The sequence below is a fragment of the Pelophylax lessonae genome (genome assembly GCF_965119305.1).
Source record: "Pelophylax lessonae genome assembly, chromosome: 5".
NCBI classification, from domain to species: Eukaryota; Metazoa; Chordata; class Amphibia; order Anura; family Ranidae; genus Pelophylax; species Pelophylax lessonae.
In genome coordinates this window covers 117,901,157-117,926,300 of record NC_138772.1, presented here as the reverse complement: position 1 = coordinate 117,926,300, position 25,144 = coordinate 117,901,157, and the positions used below count along the sequence as shown (strand labels likewise).

General features: G+C 43.3%; 1 protein-coding gene across 2 annotated transcripts in view; it reads left to right on the top strand.

The window, feature by feature from the left end:
* The window catches only part of LOC309556904 (solute carrier family 22 member 13-like), a 63,152-nt gene extending 38,008 nt beyond the window's left edge, over window positions 1-25,144 (top strand). For both annotated transcript variants that reach the window (XM_082259461.1, XM_082259462.1), the window contains 2 exons: window positions 10,709-10,918; window positions 24,607-25,144. In XM_082259461.1, the coding sequence (XP_082115587.1) occupies window positions 10,709-10,918; window positions 24,607-24,691 (295 nt within the window). In that variant the 3' untranslated portion in view covers window positions 24,692-25,144. The remainder of the gene's footprint in view (window positions 1-10,708; window positions 10,919-24,606) is intronic.

Genomic DNA, 25,144 nt, shown 5'->3' with positions numbered 1-25,144 from the left:
ATAGCGTTCAGTGTTTTTTTTTTTTTTTTTTCAGAGAAGGTCTCTGGTTGTTTGCTCTTATCAGTATAATTCTATACTCTGCATTTTGCAGATTGCTGTCATTATGCAAATTGGCTTGGGCACAGGTGCAATACATCCAGTTTTACTAAGTGGAATAGAAATAATGATTCCCTAACGAATCAAATGGAAGAAAAGTAGAATAGGAGTGGGTAAGCCAGTAAGGAAAAAAGTTTGGATGATAAAAGGGAGGGTAATCAGCAGACAGGGGGAAGAAGGGGGAGAGGTGGTCAGAAGGGATTCGCGGCCCATGACACAACTTGACAAAGCTGTTTTGTTTAAGCTCCTTACTGTGTGAGCTCTGCTCTTGGTGCGCAAGCAACAGGGGTGTACAGTGGGTGATCCAGGCCATGGTTCCATGTCAATTAATGTGGCCTTAACCCTTTTGCTGCCAGGCCCTGTGCTCCACTTTTAAACTTAACTGGCCAGGCTATTTTTGCAAATTTTCCATTGCTTTTTTATTTCCCTACAGCTTTTCCAGTTTGTAAATGACCCCCCCCCCCAAACCATATATTTTCTGAAATCACATGACTTGTAGGATAAAAGGAAGGTGCTACTAGTTTTTAAGACCCTTTGCTTTTTGCGCAAATGTTTATCAAAATATTATTTTTGTTAAAAATACACTAAAATAATTGTTAGATAAAAACACAGCACATTTTCCAAAATTTCTGCTAAATATAAAAGCTTAACCTGTATTGAGTTAATAAATAACAAATATTTGTAAATTTTAAATTGCGCCTTTTTGCGAAATGGTGAAAATCTAACATATGCAAAAATGTAAATATCCAAATTTCTCTAAAAATCTGGAGGTTTTCGATTTTCACTTACAGCTTTAAGTGTGTGTAAAAGACCCCCAAACCATACATTTTCTGAAAGCACATAACCAGTAAAATACAAAGAAAGTGCTACTGATTTTTAAGGCCCTGCGATATTTGCGCAAATGTTTATCAAAACAATATTTTTGCTAAAAATACACTAAAATCATTATTAGCAGATAAAAACACTGCAAATTTTACAGAATTCCTGCTAAAGTCCTACTAAATATAAAAGCATAACCTGTGCTGAGTTAATAAATAACAAATATTTGTACATATTTAATTTCGCCTTTTTGCGAAATGGTGAAACTCGTCAGCACACAAAAATGAAAATATCTAAATTTCTCTAAAAATCTGAAGGTTTTCATCTTCTCTTTACAGCTTTCAGAGTGTGTAAATGACCCCCCAGACCACACATTTTCTGGGAGCACATGACCATTAGAACAAAAAGAAGGTGGTACTCATTTCAAGGCCGATAATTTCACTAAAATACACTAAAATCATTATTAGCAGATACAAACACAGCAAATTTTACAGAATTCCTGCTTAATTCTTTCTAAATATAAAAGCTAAACCTATATTGAGTTAATATATAACAAATATCTGTAAATTTGCAAAATGGTGAAAATCGAACATACGCAAAAATTTCTCTAAAAATCTGGAGTTTTTTTATTTTTCACTTATAGCTTTAAGGGTTTATAAAGACCTTCCCAAACTATACATTTTCTGAAAGCACATGACCAGTAGAACAAAAAGAAGGTACTACCCATTTTTAGGAGCTCATCATATTTACGTAAATGTTTACCAAACAATATTTTCGCTAAAAATATCAGCAATTTTTACACAAATCCTGCTGAATTCCTACTAAATATAAAAGCTAAACCTGTATGGAGTTCATAAATAACAAATATTTGCAAGTTTGAAATTGTGCCTTATTGCGAAATGGTGAAAATTGAAGGTATGCAAAAGATCTAAATAACCAAATTTCTCTAAAAAATCTGCAGGTTTTCATTTTACCCTTACAGCAAACACTTAGAGTTTTTCAAAAGACCCCCCCCCCCCCCCAAACCATATAATTCTAAAAGCACAACATGACCAGTAGAATAAAAAGAAGGTTCTACTGAATTTTTAGCACCATACAATAGTTGCGTAAATGTTTATCAAATCGCCGTTTTCACAAAAAAAACCACTAAAATCCTTATTTGCACACATAAACATGGCATCATTTACAAAACTCTTGCGAAATTCCTACTAAAGCCTTATTCACATGGGGTGTCCTAAAGTGTATGCCCATAGGGGACTGTATTTACCTGCACAGGTGTTCTGTGCATCCCTGTGCAGTCCTATTTGTGTTAGTTTGGACGGAGCAGCTGCATGGACAGGTCTGACATTCGTGCATATGTAGGTACAGGGCCCCAAACGCAGACAGGGTGAGTTCAGGGACATGCACCCACATAGATGTCAACTTGGACACAGTGGTTGTGTCCATGCAGCTGCTACATTCCAATTGATATGGATAGGACTGCCTGCATAGGAATGCACGGACCACCTGCGCATTCCTGTGCAGCTGCTGCTGAGATGGCCTGCAAGGGGATGAATGGAACACCTGTGCATCCCTGTGCAGCTAAACACTGCCTCGCTGTAGTATGCCCCACATGAATAAAGGTTTAGGCCTTGTTTACACTTGCGGTTGGGAGGGCGGCAAAAATGTGGGACTGACCTGTGTTTCTGCTGCCCACCTACTGCCCCCCCTTCAGCTGCAATAGGCAGCGGATGGAGGTGTTTTTTCGATGCTGTGGGCGCAATGCTTCGCGTCTGCAGCAAAGTCGACCTGACTTGTAGCAATGCCTCCTTTCAGACGCTACACATTCAGGTCAATAGGGAAGTGCTGCACAACGCCCCACAACTGCATGCAATGAATGCGGGTGCGGTGCATTTGTCACAAAAAAGGGGGTTAAAAGAGGTGGTGAAGAGGGGTGCATCGCTTTCTCACTTGCATCCAATGCTGTATCTTGGCCTAGGCCAACAAGGCCGAGGCCTAGGTCAGCACTTTGCAGGGGGGAGACAAAAAAGCCGCTCCCTACATGAAAAAAACAGCCTCCCCCTGGCTCCTGCACAAAAAGAGTCCCCTCTGCTTGTGCTACGCTTTTAGTGTAGCGCCAGTCTTATGGGCCAGACTGGGCCGGATGGCAGGGCCTAGGAGGCAAATCGGCCTGGCGCCCCCAAAAAGCGGCTGCACTGCTGCCAGTATGAAAATACTGGCTGGAGGCCGATGACTGGCCTGACGTTTGGACAGACCGGTGGCCGCAATTAATACAACTGGCGGTCGCCAATACTAGTAAGTGTGGCACTGGCAGCAGGTCTCACAGCCTAATGCTCCACCTACCCACCCTCTGCGGCATACTGGGCTTTTGTAGTCTTCTGGATGAGAAGCAAAGCTTTTTTGCTCATGGTTTTTGCAACCTGCTGATTTGTCTTAGGTTTTTCTCTATAGCAGTGGCGGCTGGTGCTCAAAATTTTTGGGGGGGGGCGCAAGAAGAAAAATGTAAAAGGTATTGCTTCGCGGCAAAAAATGCGGTAAAAAATTGCGTGACTTTGAGGTCATGGTACAGGCATGGCACAGGTGATGGTATAGGCATGGCACAGGTCATGGCACAGGTCATGGTACAGGCATGGCACAGATGATGGTAAAGGCATGGCACAGGTGATGGTACAGGCATGTCACAGGTCATGGTACAGGCATGGCACAGATGATGGTATAGGCATGGCACAGGTGATGGTATAGGCATGGCACAGTTCATGGCACAGGTCATGGTACAGGCATGGCACAGATGATGGTATAGGCATGGCACAGGTGATGGTACAGGCATGTCACAGGTCATGGCACAGGTCATGGTACAGGCATGACACAGATGATGGTATAGGCATGGCACAGGTGATGGTATAGGCATGGCACAGGTCATGGCACAGGTCATGGTACAGGCATGGCACAGATGATGGTATAGGCATGTCACAGGTCATGGTACAGGCATGTCACAGGTCATGGTATAGGAGACGGTATAGGCATGGCACAGGTCATGGCACAGGGGATGGTACAGGCATGGCACAGATGATGGTATAGGCGTGGCACAGGTGATGGTATAGGCATGGCACAGGTCATGGTACAGGCATGTCACAGGTCATGGTACAGGAGATGGTATAGGCATGGCACAGGTCATGGTAAGGGCATGGCACAGGTCATGGCACAGGTGATCGTACAGGCATGGCACGGCCATGGCACAGGTGATGGTACAGGCATGGCTCAGGTGATGGTATAGGCATGTCACAGGTCATGGTACAGGCATGGCACAGGTCATGGTACAGGCATGGCACAGATGATGGTATAGGCATGGCACAGGTGATGGTAAAGGCATGGCACAGGTCATGGTACAGGCATGTCACAGGTCATGGTACGGGAGATAGTATAGGCATGGCACAGGTGATGGTACAGGCATGACACAGGTCATGGCACAGGTGATGGTACAGGCATGGCACAGATGATGGTATAGGCATGGCACAGGTGATGGTATAGGCATGGCACAGGTGATGGTATAGGCATGGCACAGGGGATGGTATAGGCATGGCACAGGTCATGGTACAGGCATGTCACAGGTCATGGTACAGGAGATAGTATAGGCATGGCACAGGTCATGGTAAGGGCATTGCACAGGTGATGGTACAGGCATGGCACAGATGATGGTATAGGCATGGCACAGGTGATGGTATAGGCATGGCACAGGTGATGGTACAGGCATGTCACGGGTCATGGTACAGGAGATAGTGAGATAGCGGCGGCATGCTGCTGGTGAAATGAATACCCCCCCTGATGGCGGCCCTGAGTGCTGCCAGGGCTGCCGCTAGAAATCCTGGGGCCCCGTACAGCCTACCTGACAGGGCCCCCCACCCCAGCAAAAATATAAAAATTATATTATCTCATCATAAAACCCTCCCCTTAAAAAAACAAACAAACCGCAATAATCAGCACATTTACCCTCTAAGCATAAGCTCTGTCTGCAAGCCAATATTCTCCCAAAACAAAAATGCAAATATTCCCCCTCCCAGCACAAATCTTTGCAACCCAATCCGACCTCCCAGCTCAAATCCCACCCCAATTCCCCCTCTTATCAGAAATCTCCTCACTCCAAGAAATCACACTCGTAGTACACATCCTCTTTTTTTCTCAAATTCCCTATCCTAGCACAAATCCCCCCCCCCAATCTCCCCTCCTAGCACGGATCACCCCCCCACCCCCCTTCTAGCACAAATTTCCCCAATCTCTCCTCCTAACAACCCCCCCCCCATATCCACTCCCAGCACAAATCCCTCCTCTGAGCACCAATTCCCCCACATCTCCCCTCCCAGCACAACCCCCCCAATCCATCCACAGATTCACAGCCCCCTCCCCCAGCACAAATCCCCCCCTCCCCTCTTAGCACAAACATTCCCCCCAATTCTCCCTTCTGGCTCAAATCCCTTAAACCCTCCTACTAGCTCATATCCCCCCCCCCCAAATCCCCAAATCCCCATTACACTTCCTAGCATAGAGAGCTGCCAATCCCTCCTCCTGCACAAACATCCCAGGCATAAATTATTTTCCCACTATTATTCCCCCTCTCCCCTCATTGGGCACAATTTTACTGTAAGCTCCACCCCTCCCAGCCAGGGGAGACCACTGCAAAGCCAGGAGGAGGTGCGCTGTGTTGTGCTCTCCCCTCCTATCAAAACAACACTCGTCCATGCAGCACAGGAGACAGGATCGCTCTTACATTGCATCGGACTGTACACAAACACACAGTTTGATTACCACCCCCTACCCACATTTCCTGCTGTTGGGAGATGAGCAGCCCGTGGAGGAGGTAGGGGGCGGTAATCAAACTGTATGTGTGTACAGTCTGATGCAATGTAAGAGAGATCTTGTCTCCTGTGCTGCATGGACAAGTGTTGTTCTGACAGGAGGGAAGAGCCCACAGAGCACCACACAGCGCACCTCCTCCTGGCTCTTTCCTCTCCACCACTTCTACAGGCTACTATTCCTGTTGTCCCGACTCTGAGTGTGGGTGGGGACAAGCAGCTGAAAGCCGGCAAGAGGGAGAGGGGGAGAAACCTGCTTTCAGCTTGCAGAGGAAGAAGCACACAATGCATTGTTCTGTCATTCATCCCCCTCCCCACCGATCCTCCCGCTGTCCGGGCCTCCCTGTCTGAGTGCCCGGGCCCCATACAGGAGTTCCGGTAGTACCCCCCTGATGGCGGCCCTGAGCGCTGCCCTGGGGCTGGGTGAGAGTGGAGAGAGACGGAGGCACTGGCTGCTTCAATCATTCACTTACCTGCTCTGGCGACTGGCTGACTCACTCGACCGGACCGGACCGACTGCTGTGTGCTGCTGAAGATGGGAGAGATGACCACGCACGCCGCTGCTCCTCCTCGCTCTGACGGTGGGCGGGAAGGTGACGGACGGTGAGTGACTGACGCACGCACCGCCCCCACGTTGACGTCACCGGGATGTCCTGCATGATTGGTCCAGGCTGGAGTCTGGACCAATCACAGCCAGGACAGGACTAGTGGGGAGTGTCGGGGCGCATTGCTCTGCACCCCAGTGACACCCAGAACGGCCGCCAATCGGCGCCTCTGCCTGGCACCACATGGGATGCCAAACCTCACCCCCCCCATAGCCAGCAATAGGTCCGGCGCCCCATAGTGGGCTTTAAATGGTAATTTTTTTTTTTGGAAGACGATTGAGGGGGGGCACCCCTGCGCCCCCTATCGACCGTCCGCCAAACATACACAGGTAAAAGATCTTTCAGTGTGTGTCTTGACATATTTTGGGGTCATTTTTGGCCTGATTAAGTCCTAATGCTTTCACTATTAAACTGGTTTGTGCATGTCACCTGACCGCCTTCAAATGGAACTGTAGTTGGGCAGGTCCCCATCCCCAGTGTTCCTCCTGGGATAAGTGGCACCAACAGCCAAGAGCAGTACCTGTGTTGTCAAATCAGCATTATATGTCCAATAATCCCAAATATGGATTTAGCCCAACCCTATCTGCTGGCCCAATGTGATGTAATTTAGGGGTATTTTAGCAGGTGAATATGAGCACTTCCACCACTGGAAGTGCTTTTGTTATCACTTAGCACTAGCATTTGTTTCAGTGATCATTCAGAATTCATTGACAGGTGCACTTGTCCTCCTTCTGACCTGTATTTACCTGTGCTTAATGCAGATTTTGCATTCCAATAAACTTCCATGGGTACTGAAAACCTACTTAAATCAAGCAAAAGCCTCTCAACAGAGCTTAGGGTCCATTCATACCAGCCGCTGCGTTGGTGAAGCCTAAAGAGGAAGGGGTGTGGTTTGCAGATGACAGGGGGTCTTAAATAGGAAAGGGTGTGGCCTTGGCAGGAAGGGGTGGGTCATATTTAAATTAGGGGTTACACAAGTTTAGTCAGGCTTAGGGCAGCACAAAACCTAAATACACCACTGCTTGCATCGCTTTCTACACATGTCTAAATCTACCCTTAGGCCTTTCACACGGACACCTCTATGGAACGGAATCCGCTTGCTCAGCGGGGGATCGCTCCGCTGATCCCCGCGGAGCAGGCGGATGACAGGTCCGTCTCTGCTCACCCCTGTGCAGAGAGGAGACTCTCCCCTATGGGGAAATCGGGTGAAAAAAAACGCCTACCTGTTTTCATCAGATCCAATCCACCAGACGGATGGAAAATAGGAAAATAGGACCACTATCCCTCTGGATTTTGCTGACAGGATCAGATAGCGGCAGATGTCAGCGAACATGTCACCGCTGACATTCACCGCTCCATAGGGGAGACTGGAGGGTCTGATCAGATGTGCCTGAAAAACTGACATGCATACCTGATCGGACAGCCCTTGTGAAAGGGCCCTTCCTATGTTTTTTTCTGTTTTTCTCCTTTTTTACAATTTTATTTATTTATTTTTCTAACAGGTACAACTTTTTATTAAATACATTTTTTTTTTCTGGGGGGGGGGAGGGCAGGGTTAGGGGGACTTTGGAGAGACATCAGGAGTCAAACAGACCCCTATGCATTGTAGTAAATGACATGGGAGTCTGTATAGAGACTGACACAGAGTAAACACAGTACAGTATACACTGAGCCCGTGATGAATGAACAGAGTGGTCGCTTGAGATAAATTTGTTCATTCTGGAAAGAAGAGGGGCTGGTAAACACACAGAAGCTGCGGCCGGCGGGAGCAGGTGGAGTTAATGCTGGCCAGCAAAGTTGCGGGGGGGGGGGGGGGAGGCAAAGATTGGTAAGGTGGGGGGGGGGGGACTGAGGGGGAAGGCATTTTTACGTTTTTAACCATGCTGGGGGGGATTTAACTTGTGCTGGGGGTGGAAATCAGTCCTGAGGGGATCAGTGGTGGAGGAAGGGGACAGTTAGGGAGGGTAGGGGAGGCATTTTAGTATAGTGCAGCAGGGGAAGTGGAGGACAGAAAGCTATAGGAGAGAGGCAAGAAAGCAGTGGCGGGGGGAGGGGCTGTCTTTTTAGGTGAATAGCTCTGATCACCTGCTTGGTAGCCGCTAATCACAGCGATAATTTTGTTCAGCAGAGTTTGGCTATAAGCTCATGGTCACTAAAGTATGGACTACAGAACATCCCGCTTATGTTATGGAGCTGAGGATAAGGGAAATGTTTTGTAGTCCAGTAGAAGCAAACTGGGCAGGACTGACAACACTTCTTGAGATTTCAGTGCAGCATAGGCACTGTGCCAAGTCAATAAGAAATAAGGAGCACTCTGGATTTCAGACAGATTTTTCTCTACTTTTTGCATTTTTAAAAGGATAAAAACACCAGGAAATGTTTATGCCAGGGCCGGATTTCCCACTAGGCACTATAGGCAGATGCCCTTCCTAGAGGAGTGCCTGCCTGTTTAGGTTTTTTTTTTCTTGTTTGTTTAACCCTTTCGCTGCAGATCTGTACATTGCACAGACCTGACAGTGGCGGGTTTCACACATAATCTCCTGCCTGCCTGTCAGGTGGAAGCATTTGGGCGGCTGCGCTGCTGCCCAATTGCTTTCAGCCCCCCCAGTACCGGCATCCCCGACATGTATTTCCGGGTTCCGCTTGCCCATCTGCGGACCCAGGACCAACATGGCAAGTGCCAGGCGGGTGGAGGGGAGGAACTACAGCAGACATACGTCCCCTCTCCTCCCCTTCTTGCTGTGACCCTGTCACTTTCCTCAGTTAGCTTAGCCAGAAAGAGATGTATGCATTGCAATACATTCAGTGGGGCCCAGATGAGACATGCAAGATCTTTTAGACACTGCATGTCTCATTAAAGAGAACCTGCCTCCTAAAAATCATCACATAACAAAAACTCCAGCATGAAATGTTTTTTTGTTTTTTTTTTTGCAAGAAAATAAAGTTACACCCAACCTTATGGAATAAAAAAAAAAAAGTTTTACCCAAGCAGATAAAATCCCCCCCAAAAAATGTTTTGAGGCCCCCCCCCTACATATACACCTGTATGAATGTAAACGCACATGTCGGTGCCGCTTACACGTGAAAACATTGATTTTGATACACATGCTACATATCACCGCACACACCAGAGTAAGAGCAATAATTCTAGCACAAGACCTCCTCCATAACACCAAACTGATGACCTATAGGGAGCTTTTGATGCATCACCTATAGAAAATATACTGAAGTATTATACTGAATTGTACTGTACCATTCTTAAGCACTAAAGTATGTCACTATTTCTAGAGTGCAGACAAATTTAAAGTGTTACTAAACCCAGGACCTTGCATTCACTATATCTGGTCTCCTGCTGTACACAGAACATTAAAATGCAATTATTTTAGTAAATATAATCTGCTAAATACCTTTTCTAATCAGCAGTATATAGCAGTCTTATGAATTCCATGAGTGTCTGGTTAAAGCTTGTAGGAGTTTTCATTCTACTCTGACTTTCCTATGAGGCTGCATAACCCCTGACCCTCTGTCTGAACAGTGCTGATTGGCCCTGGGCTAATCACATGCACCCTCCCACCAAACAGCCTTTTTACACAATGCAGAGGATTAACACTTATGTTGCACAGTGAGTATAACCAGCATGCTTTACTGCATATACAGACTGATTTTACTGTTGTGGGTTTAGTAACAGCTTAGAGTTTGACATGTTGGGTATTTATTTACTCGGTGCAACCTCATCTTATATTTTACCAAAAATGTGGGTAATTCATTGCCTTTATTTGCCATAAAATTTACTATAGTGTGCTTGTCACTGAAATTTGTGGTAATTTATCAAGGCAAAAAAAAGGCTTCTTACTCTCTTTCTTTTTTTTGGGGGGTGGGGTTCAGAATTATCTGCCTATAGGTTCCTGAGATGTAAATTTGGTCCTGGTTCATGCCTTGCAGATATATACTGCTGAATATTTTTTATTTTTTCCCCAGACATATACTCCAAGGTACCTACAGGCACCATCTGGCTTTGAACAGACAATCCAGATACCAAACCCTTCTTAGGAAAGATTGTTGTACTCACAGAATGAATGTTTAGGGTTAACCTATGGAAAAGAGAGCACCTGAGCACTGTTTTTTCTCAAAGGGAAAACAAAAGTGATTAGCTGAACAAATCTATACCCACTCATTGATTTGTCCCCCAAGAGTTCTTGGGCCAGGAGATGCTAGGAGATGTCATGGCCTAAATGTGGCTGGGACAAATGTTCTAAATTCTAGACACCTTTACTCTTTAAAAATCTTTTTGGATTATTGTATCCCGACACCAATGGTGAAACTTTGTTTTTTTTTTTACAGACAAAATGGAGTGGGTCTTTGCTCTACTGTAGCCCGTGTTGCTGGAATAATTGCTCCACTCATAAATCTTTTGGACCAGTATCATTCAGCTATTCCAATGGCTATTTATGGCAGTGGCCCCATCATTGGAGGCCTTTCCTGTTTATTTCTACCAGAGACACGGAACAGAGAGCTCCAGGATCATACAAGTGATGCCCATGGGGTCCCAAGGTACAGGACATCTCTAGTATTATTTTTACATATATATATATATATATATATATATATATATATATATATACGCATTGCGGTCAGCAAGTGGTTACGTTGATACTACACAAACAATTCTAATTTCTCATGTCTTTATTAAATGCACCTATTAATCATTCATAGAGCTGGAGAAAAAAGTAAGTGATCCCATAGACTAATTACTTCAACAAAAGCTAATTGGAGTCAGTAATTTGCACACCTGGAATCCAATTAGGGAAATGAGTATGGAAATGGGGTTAAAGCCTGTTCACACTGGTGCAACATGCACTTCGACTTTGAGAGCACATGTCGCATGACAAGTCGCACCCCATTAGGTGCAATGGAGCTGTTGTAATACGAGTGACATGACTCACTCTGATTTAGAAAAACGTTCCTGCACTACTTTTGGTGTGACTTCAGCAGAACTTGCATTGACTTCTGTTAAAGAAGTTGTATGCAAGTTATGCCAAAGTCATGTTGGGATATCGGCTTCAAAGTCGCGCGAAAGTCGTGGCAGTGTAAACCAGGTCTTGGAGCTTTAAATGATAAAAGACACTCAAATATTTTAAGATTGCGGTTCATGAACCATCAGCTGATGTGTTCCATACCTTGCAAAAAGGAGCTTTTTGAAGGCATATGATCAAAAGTAGTTGATTTGCACAAAGCTGGAAAAGGATCCAAAGTGTTTAGGCATCCATCAGTCGACAGTTAGACACATTGCCTATAAATGGAGACAGTTTAGTGCTGTGGCTACTCTTCTTATAAGTGAGCACCCAGCCAAGATGACTCCCAAGGCACAATGCAGAATCCTCAATGAGGTAAAGAAGATCCCACGATTAACAGCTAAAGGCTTGAAGACATCACTAAAACTGGCAAACATCCCTGATCATGAGTCTACTATATGTAAGTCTTTGAACAGGCAGGGTGCCAATGACAGAACACCACAGAGGAAATCCTGCTCACCAAAAAAAACATCGCTGCACACCTGACGTTTGCCAAAGAGCACCTTGGCTAACTACAACACTAGTGGGAAAATGTTATGTGGACTGATTAAACAAAAAGTTGAATTGTTTGGGAAGAATACTCGGAACTGTGTATGGAATACAAGCTTATCAACACCAAAAATATTCCCAACTTTGAAGTATGGTGGAGGGAACATCATGATTTGTGCTTGCTTCACTGCCTCAGAGCCTCGATCACTTGCCATCATCAAGGGGAAAATAAATTCCCAGGTTTATCAAAATATCCTACAGGATAAAGTCAGGATGGCTGTCTGCCTGCTGAAGCTTAGTCTAAGTTGGGTTATGCAGCAGGAGTATGAGTATCTGAGTATTGTGAGTAGCTGAATATTGTGAGTATCTGAGTATTGTTGAGTACCTGAGTATTGTTGAGTACCTGAGTATTGTTGAGTACCTGAGTATTGTTGAGTATCAGAGTATTTGTGAGTATCTGAGTATTGTGATTACTGTTGAGTTCTTTATTGTTGCATAACTGAGTAGTGTTGAGTGACTGTGTAGTGTTGAATACTGCTGAGTAACTGTGTGTGACTGAGGAGTAACTGTGCTGCGAAATTAGAGTCAGGAAGCTAGTAAACAGCTAATTGGACAGAGATAATTTCCCAATCCCCATTAAATTAGTGGGTACGATGCCTAGCGGGTGTGGAGATGCGATTCGGTGCATATCTTGTGGCATGTATGCGTTCCCCGATCACCCGATCGAGGGCGAATACAGCTGCACAAGATGTAAGCACGCTGCTTCCCTGGAAGCTCCGGTCCTGAATCTAGGGAAGCAACTGGAAACACTGTGAATAATCTCTATACTAAAAGAGAGCTGGGAGCATCCCCGGCAGGTACCGGCAGGGGCCAGCACAGAGACGGGTGGAGATACAAGGGTGCAGGCACCAGAGCCAAGTAGTTGGGTGACATTTAGAAAGGGTAGAGGGGAAACAATCAAGGAGGCCGGTCCTGGGCTGGAACATCCCAGTAAATACGCCTTGTTGCGTGATGTTGGGGCAACCAGTCAGGGACCAGCATTGCTGGAGCAGAGCGAAGCCCCCAGCTGCCAGGGGAAAGAATTCCTCCAGTGAGGGTGGGAGCGAGGCTAATGGTATGGAAAGACAGATTCTGATGGTAGGGGACTCAATTATTAGAAGGACAGAGAGGGCATTCTGTCAAAAAGACTGTAAGGGCCGAACTGTATGCTGAGTTCGGCACATCATGGATCTGGTTGACAGACTATTGGGTGGGCTGGGGAGGACCCAGCTGTCATAGTACATGTGGGTGCCAATGACAAAGTTAGAGGAAGATGGAGAGTCCTATTTCAGGGACTTAGCAGCTAAATTAAGGAGTAGGACCTCCAAGACAGTATTCCCAGAAATACTACCTGTACCTCTAGCCATGCCCGAGAGGCAACGGGAGATTAAGGAAATTAACAAGGGGCTGAGGAGCTGGTGTAGAAAGGAGGGGTTCGGGTTCCTAGAGAACTGGGCTGACTTCTCAGTCAGCTACTGGCTCTTTAGTAGGGACAAACTGTCCCTAAATGGGGAGGGTGCAACCGTACTGGGAGAGAAGATGGCCGAAAAGTTAGAGGGGCTTCTAATCTAGGTGATGGGGGGGGGAGGGTCCAGATCAAGAGCAAGCCAGCGGGGAACAAGGTTCAGCAGGCATTATTGGGGACATTAGCAGTACGGGGACCAGAGATCCAAAACCCAAGGTAGGTAGGCTGAAAAATCGAGAGTGCAGCCTCATAACATCTAGCATATAGTATGCAACTGGACAAAATTACAGGGTTTGTAAGCTAATGCTAGAAGTCTGGCTAACAAGACGGGGGAACTGGAGCTGTTGATGTATGAGGAGGATTTCGATTTTGTAGGAATTTTGGAGACTTAGTTTGACAGCTCTCATGATTGACTGGCAACAATTCAAGGGTATTCCATTTATCACAGAGATAGAGAGGGTAAAAAAGGGGGAAGGGTATGCCTGCATATCAAGAACGATGTGCAAGTGAATATGAGGGACGATATCACAAATGTAGCTAGGAAGGAGGTACAATCCCTATGGGTAGAGCTTCAAAGGGAAGGTACTATGGGGAAAGTAATATTGGGCGTATGCTATAGGCCCCCCAACCAGAGGGAGGAAGAGGAGACGGACCTCCTATCAGAGCTTGGATTGGAAACATCATTATAATGGGGGATTTTATTCACCAGATATAGACTGGGCAGAAGGAACCACACATTCATCTAAGGCTCGCCATTACTAAATGTTTTGCAGGACAATTTCATGGGTCAGATGGTGAACGCACCAACAAGAAACATTGTGTTACTAGACCTACTGATTATTAACAATACAGAGCTGATCAAGGATGTAGAAATACAGGGCAACTTAGGAAACAGTGACCACAGGTCAATTAATTTCAGTATAGATCAAAGAAATAGGAAACACAAGGGTAATACAAGGACACTACATTTCAAAAGAGCCAACTTCCCTAAACTGCGCTCTTTGTTAGATGATATAAAATGGGATAGAATCCTAGGAACAAGGAACACTGGGGAAAAAATGGGAGTGCTTTAAGAACATATTAAATAAAGGTATTGGCCAGTGCATTCCAACGGGGAATAGGTTTAAAAAAACAAAAATAAACCCTGGATGGCTAAACTCCAATGCAAAAATGCATATAAAAGCTAAAGAAAAGGTCTTTAAAAAGTACAAGACTGAGGGGTTATTGGCAGCATTCCAACATTACAAAGAGTGCAATAAGAAATTTAAGCACGCAATCAAGGCGGGTAAGATAGAATACGAAAGGTGCATAGCGGAAGAGAGTAAAAAAATACCCCAATACATTTTTTAAGTATATAAATAGTAACAAAGTGAGGCCAGAAAATATTGGCCCTATAATGGACGATGAAGGGAATCTGGCTATAAAGGACAGAGAGAAGACGAAGGTTCTAAATAAATTCTTCTCAGACTTCACAAAAGAATTGGGGGGGATACAGTACCTTAGACTCTAAAGTAAAATTTAATAACATGTCACAGGAAGCACCCTCATGGTTAAGAGAAAACAGACTCAGAACTAGACTTGAGAAACTTAACATAAATAAATCACCGGGACCAGGTGGCTTACACCTGAGGGTGGATAGTCTACTGATAGTCTACTGACGGGAATGTTACCAGCAGATTAGAGAAAAGCCAACGTGGTACCAATATTTAAAAAAGGGTCAAGATATATCCCTGGGAACTACAGGCCAGTTAGCCTAACATCAATAGTGTGCAAGATATTGGAGGGGATGATAAGGGACTATATACAAGACTTTAGTAATGAAAACGGTATCATTAGTAGTAATCAGCATGGATTCATGAAAAATCGCTCTTGCCAGACCAATCTATTAACCTTCTTTGAAGAAGTGAGATGCCATCTAGATAAGGGAAGGCCTGTGGATGTGGTGTATCTGGATTTTGCAAAGGCATTTGATACAGTTTACCACATATGTTTACTGTACAAACTAAGGTACGTAGGTATGGACCATAGGGTGAGTACCTGGATTAAAAGCTGGCTTCAGGGGCGAGTCCAAAGGGTGGTGATAAACGGGGAGTACTTGGAATGGTCTGGTGTGGAAAGTTGGGTTCTCCAAGAATCTGTCCAGGAACCAATCCTGTTTAATTTATTCATAAACGACCTAGAGGATGGGATAAACAGCTCAATCTCCCTGTATCTGCTGATGATACTAAATTAAGCAGGGCAATAACTTCTACGCAGGATGTGGAAACCTTACAAGAAGACCTGAACAAAATAATGGGGTGGGCATCTACATGGCAAATGAGGTTTAATGTTGGAAAATGTAAGTTAATGCATCTGGGTGCCAGAAATACAAAGGCAAGTTACTAGGGGGAGAGCCTTTGGGAGAATCTAAGATGGAAAAGGACCTGGGGGTCCTAGTAGACAACAAGCTCAGCAATGGCATGCAATGTTAAGCTGCTGCAAGCAAAGCCAACAGAATACTGGCATGTATAAAAAAGGAGATAATAATAATAATAATAATAATAATTCTCCCACTCTACAAGACTCTGGTCTGGCCGCATCTCGAGTATGCTGTCCAGTTCTGGGCACCGGTCCTCAGGAAGGATGTGCTGGAACTGGAGAGAGTCCAGGGAAGGGCAACAAAGCTAATAAAGGGAATGGAGGACTTCAGCTATGAGGAAATACTACATGCATTGAACTTATACTCTCTGGAGAGGAGACGCTTGAGCTGAGATATGATATCAATGTACAAATACCGTACCAGTGACCCTAGCATAGGGAACAAACTTTTCAGTCAAAGGGAATATAATAGGACTCACGGCCATTCACTAAAATTAGAAGAGAAGCGGTTTAACCTTAAAGCGTAACTCCACTTTTGTTGAGAAAAAAACATTCCCCTCTGGGTGATCTATGTACATTACAAGGTCTTTAACAAACATTATTGCAGATTCCTACCTTTTGTTGTTCTGAAGAAATCCCTGTTTGTTTCTCTATGCCTCTGTGCTGAGTGGGTCAAATGGGAGTGGTTTCATAATTATCTATCAGCTGTGGCAGCTCCAGGGCTCTAATGATTACATCTACTGGGCCTGCATCCCTTTAGACGTGTTACTATTGGGAGTATTCCACCAAAAATGAAATTTTTATTGCAGGGGATGCCAGAAATCTGACTTGTATCTTAGTGCAGACTTCTGGGAAAATTGGTGAGCCAATCACACAAGCAGGAAATTATGTTTTTGGGGTGTGGTGAGTACACATTCTGTATACAGAACAGCTCCTGGTAGCCATATTGCATTGCATTTTCAGAAAATTACAACAGCTGCATATTGAAAAGGAAAGGTAATTTTTAATGACATTCAATTACAATATGATTTGTGTCGCAACTGTATACGCTATATTGGTTTTTCTTTATTTGCTATTTTTTTTCCCCACGAAAGTGGAGTTACCCTTTAAACTGTGTAAAGAATTCTATGCCGTCAGAGATGTGGAATTCTCTTCCTCAAGCAGTGGTATCAGCAGGGAGCATCGATAGTTTAAAAAAACTATTAGATGGGCACCTTAGCAACTACAACATACAGGGGTATACAATGTACTGTTGACATAAACACTTATACACACACTGATCATAGGTTGAACTGAATGGATTGGTGTCTTTTTTCAACCTCCCTAACTATGTAACTATGACTAAGCATCAAAGTAAATCTATCACAGACAGGCTTCAGAAAAAGAAAACGCTTCTTTTGGAGTGGCCCAGTTAGAGCCAATTCTTCACCCCATAGATATGCTCTGGAATGACCTCAAGAGAGCTGTTCACACCACACATTCTACAAATGTGTCTGAGCTGAAGCAGCTTTGTGAAAAGGAATGGTCTAAATATTTCTCCTGAATGTTGTGCCGGTTTGATCCAAAGCTACCGAAAGCGCTTGCTTGGAGTCATTACTGTCAAAGGAGGTTCGACCAGCTACTAACTCCAAGGGTTCATTTACTTTTTCTCCAGCACTGTGAATGTTTAATGAGTGTATTCAATAAAGAGATGAGAAATTAGAATTGTTTGTGTGTTATCAGTTTAGGCACATTGTTTTTGTTTGTTGTGACTTAGATGAGGATCAGATCACATTTTTATGGCAAATTACTGCACAAAACCAGTTAATTCCAAAGGATTCACATATTTCTTCTTGCCACTGTATATGGCCATCCTAATAGTCACATGGTGAGCAAACACTCAGGAGCAGAGTATTTTGTACTGTATAAAGCATGTCATGATGTAGTGTTTAAGATAATCTTGATGTATTTCATGGCTCTGTTTCCAACCACAATGGAATTTTGGGATTTCTGTGTCCTCTGTTGCACTCTGCCTTTATAAATATATAAAGAAAAATGAAAAGAAACATTTGAGACCCCCTTAGAATGGCTATGGTAGATGTGAAGACATGGGAACTGAAGCATAGAGACCTCCCAAATGAAGCACTCAACAGATATAAGAGAGGTTAAGTGGTTTAAATTGTTGCCATTTATTTAAATAAGTGTAAGGTGTACTGAATCTAATATTGTCCACCATGGTTACCAGTGATGGTGACTAATATATATATATATATATAGGATCTTTATTATTTTTATGATTTGTTTCTTGTGGGAGAATAGCTTAAAGAGAAATATACAAAAATTGATGCATTTTCCCAGACATCTTACCCATTGAATACTTAAACATTACTTTTATTTTCACCATTGAAAATATACAGTATCTGTATCTACAGGGTTAATTCTATTTCCCTCACATTATATGAGTTTAAAAAATAACTGGTTGTATTACCATTTCCCTACTTACTTTAACTAGTCTTTATCTCTCAATTATATTGCTGTATTTCTTTTTACTCTCTGATCTATCCCGCTCTTTATATCAATAGATTCCTTGTGTCCAAAATACTTGCTGCCATCCCTAGCCTCTTTTCTCTTACTTTCTGATCTCTCCTGCTCTTTCTATCAATAAATTCAAAAATGCTTACCAGTATCTCTATCCTTAATCTAATCTAAAATCCTCACTGGTTGTTACTTTAATTGTCTTCCCCCATACTGTACATGGTCCTCATCACATGTAAAAGTATAAAATTCTTCACCCAAATTATAGGTGCATAAAAGTGGCCAACATGAGTCTCCACATGTGTGACTTTGTCAGGGATAATAGTGTTTGGAAAAGAGCAGATTGCAGCAAAACATTTCCTGTCCTGTGAAATACTTTTGTAGCAGGATTTCCAGGCATTGGGCTTGATGTGGGTCTGCCATTGTTACCGGTAACACTTCCGACATATTGAAGTTGAAAACCCAAGTGTGAAAGCTGAGGCAATGACCATTCCGGCATCTTTGGTTTGTTTTGTTTATTTTATAATGGGGATGGGAGAAGGGAATGAGTGGGATACTCCTCTGGCTCAACTAGGTTTAACTGGGACACATTGTATAAAAGATGCCTGTTAGCGCTGTCCTGATGCCAGATGAATGCCAACCAACGCTTCCTGGCGCTTGAGCTACTGTTCTGCTGAAAGTGCTAAAACTTCAACTTTAACTCCCTGGTTAACTCAGAAGATCCACGACTGTACCAATCCTTGACTCTTGACACTCTGTCTAGCTCAAAAGGCCTGCGTATGACTCCCTCCAGCCCTTCACTGACTGAGGTAGCTTCTTGTGACTGCTTGTGCTGCTGCAACTCCTAACACTGCACACTTGACTCTTCAGGGCCCAACCGCTGGCACCCTCTCTACACTTCCAGGGTCCTCTCACTAGGCAACTCCCTTTAACACTTCAGGGTCCTTTCACTAGGCAACCCCCTTGACACTTCAGGGTCCTTTCACTAGGCAATCCCCTTGACACTTGTAGGCTCCAGGATCCCTGGGACCTTCACTGGAGTGGTCCCCTCTACACTAGGCAGACCCCAGGGGCAGTTCACAGTACTCACGACCTTGGAAGGCTTTCCTGGAACTGGACCCCTCTTCCTCCACTGGTCCTCGGCACACCAGATCCTCTCTGCAACTCAGCTCAGCTCTCCCTTCTGGATTCTCAGGCAGCCACCCGAGACACCCGATCCTTCTGACAGGAGAGGAGACAGCCGTACTTCCCGCCAATTATGCTGAGTCATGCGTTCCCTTCAAACTTATACCCACTCCCAGAATCCTCTACGGCAGAATCTGCCTTCTGGGGTAGATACAAGCCTGAATGTGCCACTGATTGGGTTTCCTCCACTGCCCAATGAGAATCCTCTCATGGAGCCAGTGGGGAGACTCCCCTCTCAGCAGCTACACCTGGGAGACATGACAGTCCAGCTGAAAATCATGGCCCTGCTGTTAGGCAGCCAAGGCCCATTATGCTTTTACCTAGCACCTACCTTGTAGGGTGCTACACTTTCTATTTCTAAACTTTCCTCAACACGTTCAGATGTGCAGTCAGTAATGTCATTATGTCATGCACTCATGTATGACACAGTTGTCATCACGCAAATCACATGGCGATGTCATTGCAGGCATTGACACATGCCTGCATTTCCACTCAATTTTCTTATTTATTTAGGGCTCATCTATGGTCAAACTATTTTTTAAGCTATTTTTATCAGGGTATGCTCTCAGTTTGCATGATTAAAAACTATATCTGTTGCTGATGTTTGGGAGTTTTTATTAATAGTTACATCTTAATTACTATTTAGATAATTAGACATCAATTCTAGGAATAAGAATCACCATTTGAACCTAATAAATTCATACAATTAATTGTCTTATTTTTTAAGCATTATATTTTGCCAGAAGAATTCCTATTATTTTCAGTACAATCAAGCTTATTAAATATTATCGAAAAAATACTTTGCAGATTATTTTTTTGTCATACACAGAGCAGTCTCTCCTATCTCAGTTACCGATGAAGGAAGAACATGGAAATCCTTCATTCAAACTGTTGGTTGCTTTGGAATTTATTATAAAGATTCATCACACTTTAGCCTAAAGCAGGGTCTTTTCTAAGTCTCCTTTACAGGAATCCAATTTTGTTTCCCTAAATGCCTAAAAATTTATAATCTGAATTACCTGCATGTGGACACCATACATACTGTATATAGGGTTTTCCCTCTTTTGAGCAGGATACTTTTCACATGTTCTAGTTCACTCCTTGCCATTTTAGCATGTGTATCCAGATGACTATGAATGAGAGCATCGTTCATATTCCTCGCTTTCCTAAATATAATGGATGGATTTAATTTTTTTCTTTACTTATAGATTTGGTTGAACAGTTCAAGATAAGCAAAAGTTCAGCCCGAACATCACCTGTTTGCCCGTTCGACAGACACCCGAATTTGCAGGGCGCTCAGCGGGATGTTTACGCAGCACAGTGCATTCTAGGGCCCTCATTGGCTGAAGCAATGTACCTGACTGCAAGTCTTTGCCCAATCAGTGCACGAGAGCACTGTCAGAGCCCTTATTGGAGAAAGTAATGATGCCCAATCATGGCTCATTGCTCATAGTCCCACCCCACACTATAAAATGTTCCTTCGCACCGGAACCTTTTGCAGTGTGTTGTTGATGATATATAGAGTAGGGCTCAGTAAAAGCTTGTTAGTGTTATTGTAATAGGTGTAGAGTGTTATAGTGTGTACAGTGTAGTGTGAGTATAGTGTAGTACAGTGTTTAATAGCATTACATTACATTTAGTGCTGTATACACATTTTTTGGTTGCTGCATCTTTTGGGTCCGGTATGGTTTTTATAGTTGGCGTGGAGTTCCCTCCAAAATCCATACCAGACCCTTAGACCCCCATGCATGCAGCTGCTAACCGTCCACTTGGCTGTTATTACAAGCAGTCAGAGTGGTTAAAGTTATTGTAAAGTCTTTGTTTTTTTTTCCTATCAAAATAATAAACATGTTATACTTATCTGCTCTGTGCAGTGATTTTGCACAGGACAGCCCAGATCCTCCTCTTCTTGGGTCCCTCGTCATCTCTCCTTGTCCCTCCCTCCTGTCAAGTGCCCCCACAGCAAGCAGCTTGCTATAGGGGTACCTGAGCTGAGCCACAGCTCCCTGTGTCTATTCAGACAGTGAGCCCCAGTTTGGCCCTGTCCCTCGCTCTCCTGACTTTGATTGACAGCGGTAAATAGTAAACAGAGAGTAAAACGAATGGTAATGCCTGAACAAAACTTGGCAACTATCTCCTGAAAACTAGCCCAAAATAGTAAACAAAATAATTTTTTAAAATGTAGCTGTATATGTTTTTGACATTACCATAACTTCTCACCAAAGAACAACCTAAAATAATTTCCTCTGCTCCTGACGATTGCAGCTATACCACATATGTGTACTTTATTTGTTGTTTGTACCTGTAGTAGGGACCAGTAACAATGGTGTGCATTTTGTGTTTTTTTTATTATTTAAAAAACTACAAAAAATATACTGAGCCTGAGCTTTGACCCCAACCTTTGAGCCTTCCTTAATGTTTGACCCTTACCTTTTTCCCAACACTAACCCTGGCACTGACCTAGATCAAACCTTGATCTAATTATTTTTTTCCTAGTTTTTATATATTTTTTGTATTTGTTTAAATCTTTTTTTCCATTCAAAAGAGAAAGAAAACACAGGGGCAGGCTGCACAGTGACTGATCACTGTAGAAGCCAATCAGAGGCTACCATAGTGATCAGGTGACCGGGAACTGAAAGTCCCAGATCCCAATCATTAGTATGAGAGCCCGGGCTTTTCGTGAGAGTCTGATCTTTGTGCAGGGAGCGGGCTGTGTAGCATGCTCACAGCACAAAGCAAAGTTAATGCTAATGTGCACAGGGTTAAATAGGATGTGCCTTTTTATCTTTTATCTTTCTCCTTTCTTGTAGATTTTTCCAATCTCAAAAGAGATTCTCTTTTTTTTTTTCTACTAAGCAATCTCTAAACATTTCTTCAGATACCCTCTCTCCAAAAATATGTGCGGCAAATTTCGGATTTTTTCTTGAATTCATTGTTAGAGGAGAAGTATTGCCAAAGAGAATGTAGTTCGTTCTGCACTCCTATGACCCGTTTTCAGCCAACAGCCGGCTGAAGTCTACTGTTGGCTGACGCCACAGAGCTGATCGAGGCTCTGAAAAGATCCTGACCATATGGTCAGGGTCCGACCAGAAGCCTGGATGAACAGCTGGCTCAGCCACTCAGCGATCTGCTGAGAGCCTGAGCCAGTCCCTCCTGCCCCCTCCACAGCCCAGTACTCCAGTGAGCACTGCCTGGGCAGAGCAGAGACTGAAAGTCCCGGCTCTCTGCTCAGAGTGGAGGGGAGAACTGAACGATCAGTGGTGCTTGATCGCTCAGCTCTTACTGCAGAGCCAGAGGGAGATAGATGATAAATGCTGCATCCACCTAGGTGAGTATAAATGTTCATTTTTTTTCAAAGTTCAAACTTTTCTTTAACTACTTCAGCCTCGGAAGATTTTACCCCCTTAATGACCAGGTAATTTTTTGCGATTCGGCACTGCGTTGCTTTAACTGACAATTGCGCGGTCGTACGATGCCGTACCCTAAATACAATTGATGTCCTTTTTTCCGACAAATAGAGCTTTCTTTTGGTGGTATTTGATCACCTCCTTGGTTTTTCGTTTTTGCATTATATATAAAAAAGTGCGTCTACCGTGAAAAAAACACCAATATTTTCTACTTTCTGCTATAAAATATTCCCAACAAAAAAATTAAAAAAATCTAATTGTTTTTATCAGTTTAGGGCAATTTGTATTCTGCTACATATTTTTGGTAAAAAAAAAATCCTAAAAAGCGTATAATAATTGGTTTGCGCAAAAGTTATAGCGTTTACAGATAGATTTATGGACTAATGGCGGTGATCAGTGACTTTTATCGGAACTGCGACATTGCGACGGACAAATCTGACACTGACACCTTTTGGGGACCAGTGACATTACAATACAGTGATCAGTGCTAAATAATATGCACTGTTACTGTATAAATGACACTGGCAGGGAAGGGGTTAACACTGGGGGTGATCAAGGGGTTAAATGTGTTCCGTAGATGTGCTTACTAACTGTGGGGGGGGGTGGATTGAACAGAGGCAGACAGAGATCTGTGAATCAGCTTAGCTGAATCACACAATCTTTCCCTGCCTCTCTGACAGGAGAGCCATCTTGCATTGTTTACATTCCAGACAGCTCTCTTGTTAGTATTGCCAAAGATCACTGGAGGCCGGTGGCGATCGAGCCCGCTCCTCCTGCAGTCTGCCTCCTGCTGTGTCTAATCACCCTGCCGAAACTACGTGCACATAATCACGTAGATCTACATGATTATGTGCAGCCAAGCCGCCCTGCCGCAGTAAATCTGCGTGGGGGAAGTCGGCAAGTGGTTAAAATAAATTCATCTTGATTGCAAAGTTTTTCCTGTGGGTATCGCTCTCTCTTTAGTTAATTTGGATGATAACTATACCAATGATGCAGACTATTCACTGATGTCACTTTCCTGTAAAGTACTGTAAATATTCTCCTTCTTTCATCTTTCCTTGTAGTCAAATCCAAGAAATTGATAGATTCTCTGTGTCTCTTTCACTTGAAAAGGACATATCTGTATCATTGGCATTGATTAAGGCCAACATTCCTTAAATTTATCCACGGATTAATTCCAAAAGATGTATATATCATCTATAAATCTGACCCATAATAATATATGGGATGTATTTTCTTCAGCGCCCTTCCTCTAACCCAAAAATAAATCGTCAAAGGTGGGCACACAGCCAGTTCCCATTGCTGTCCCATTCTGTTGTTTAAAAAAACATACCATTAAATGAAGCATGGAAAACATAAATATGTTCCTCTGGTGGACAAAGGGTGTACATTTTTTTTTTCAAATGTAAATTTGTGAATGAACCTATTACTTCATCTTCTTTCTCTTTTTGCAGAGATTCAAAACCCCCAGACTGGTAATCTCTTCTTGTAATGACAGTGACACGAGTTTTACCTTAATAATGCACTTTTTTTTAGTGCTAGTTTCCTAGTAAATACATTTACATTTTTCACCCATTCAAAAAAAAAAAAAAAACAATATTTACATTGGTAGATGTGATTATTTCTGATGCTCTGGTCTCATATCATAATATGACAAATTGTATTGCATCAATTTTCACTGAGTGAACCTGAGTTGTCTTTTTCTTTCAGAAGCGAGAGCAAAAGAGGACAACATTTGACCAATGGACATCTTGAACTTAGCAAAGAGCAGGAGCAGAAAAGTACACGTTTGTAAGCTGCACCAAAATCAAATGATGCAGCGTGTTCTGTAAGAGTGCTAAAACTGGACACCTCTGCATCTATTTATTTCTGTTTTTTTTCTTTGTCATGCACTTCCATACCCTTCAAATACCCATGAACGTATTAAAAAGAGAACAATTATTTTTATGACCAGTGCACAACAACACACGGCAAAAATGTGAACTAGCACCAATCAAAACAATGACAAACTTGTGTTTGAGAGTATGTGCAATAAATAATATGAAAAACATGTTGAACTTTGTTGTCACCTCTGAATACCTCTCTTCACCTATCCTGTTTAACTTGGAAGTGAGCTTGTTTTGGAAATTGTTCTAATTGTCAGAAAGCTTATGATAGTATCAAATATAAATCATTTTGTATCCCTAAATTACATTTTCTTCAACATGCTGTGTTCTCTGAAACACAGTGAGATTGGAAATTCAGTGCC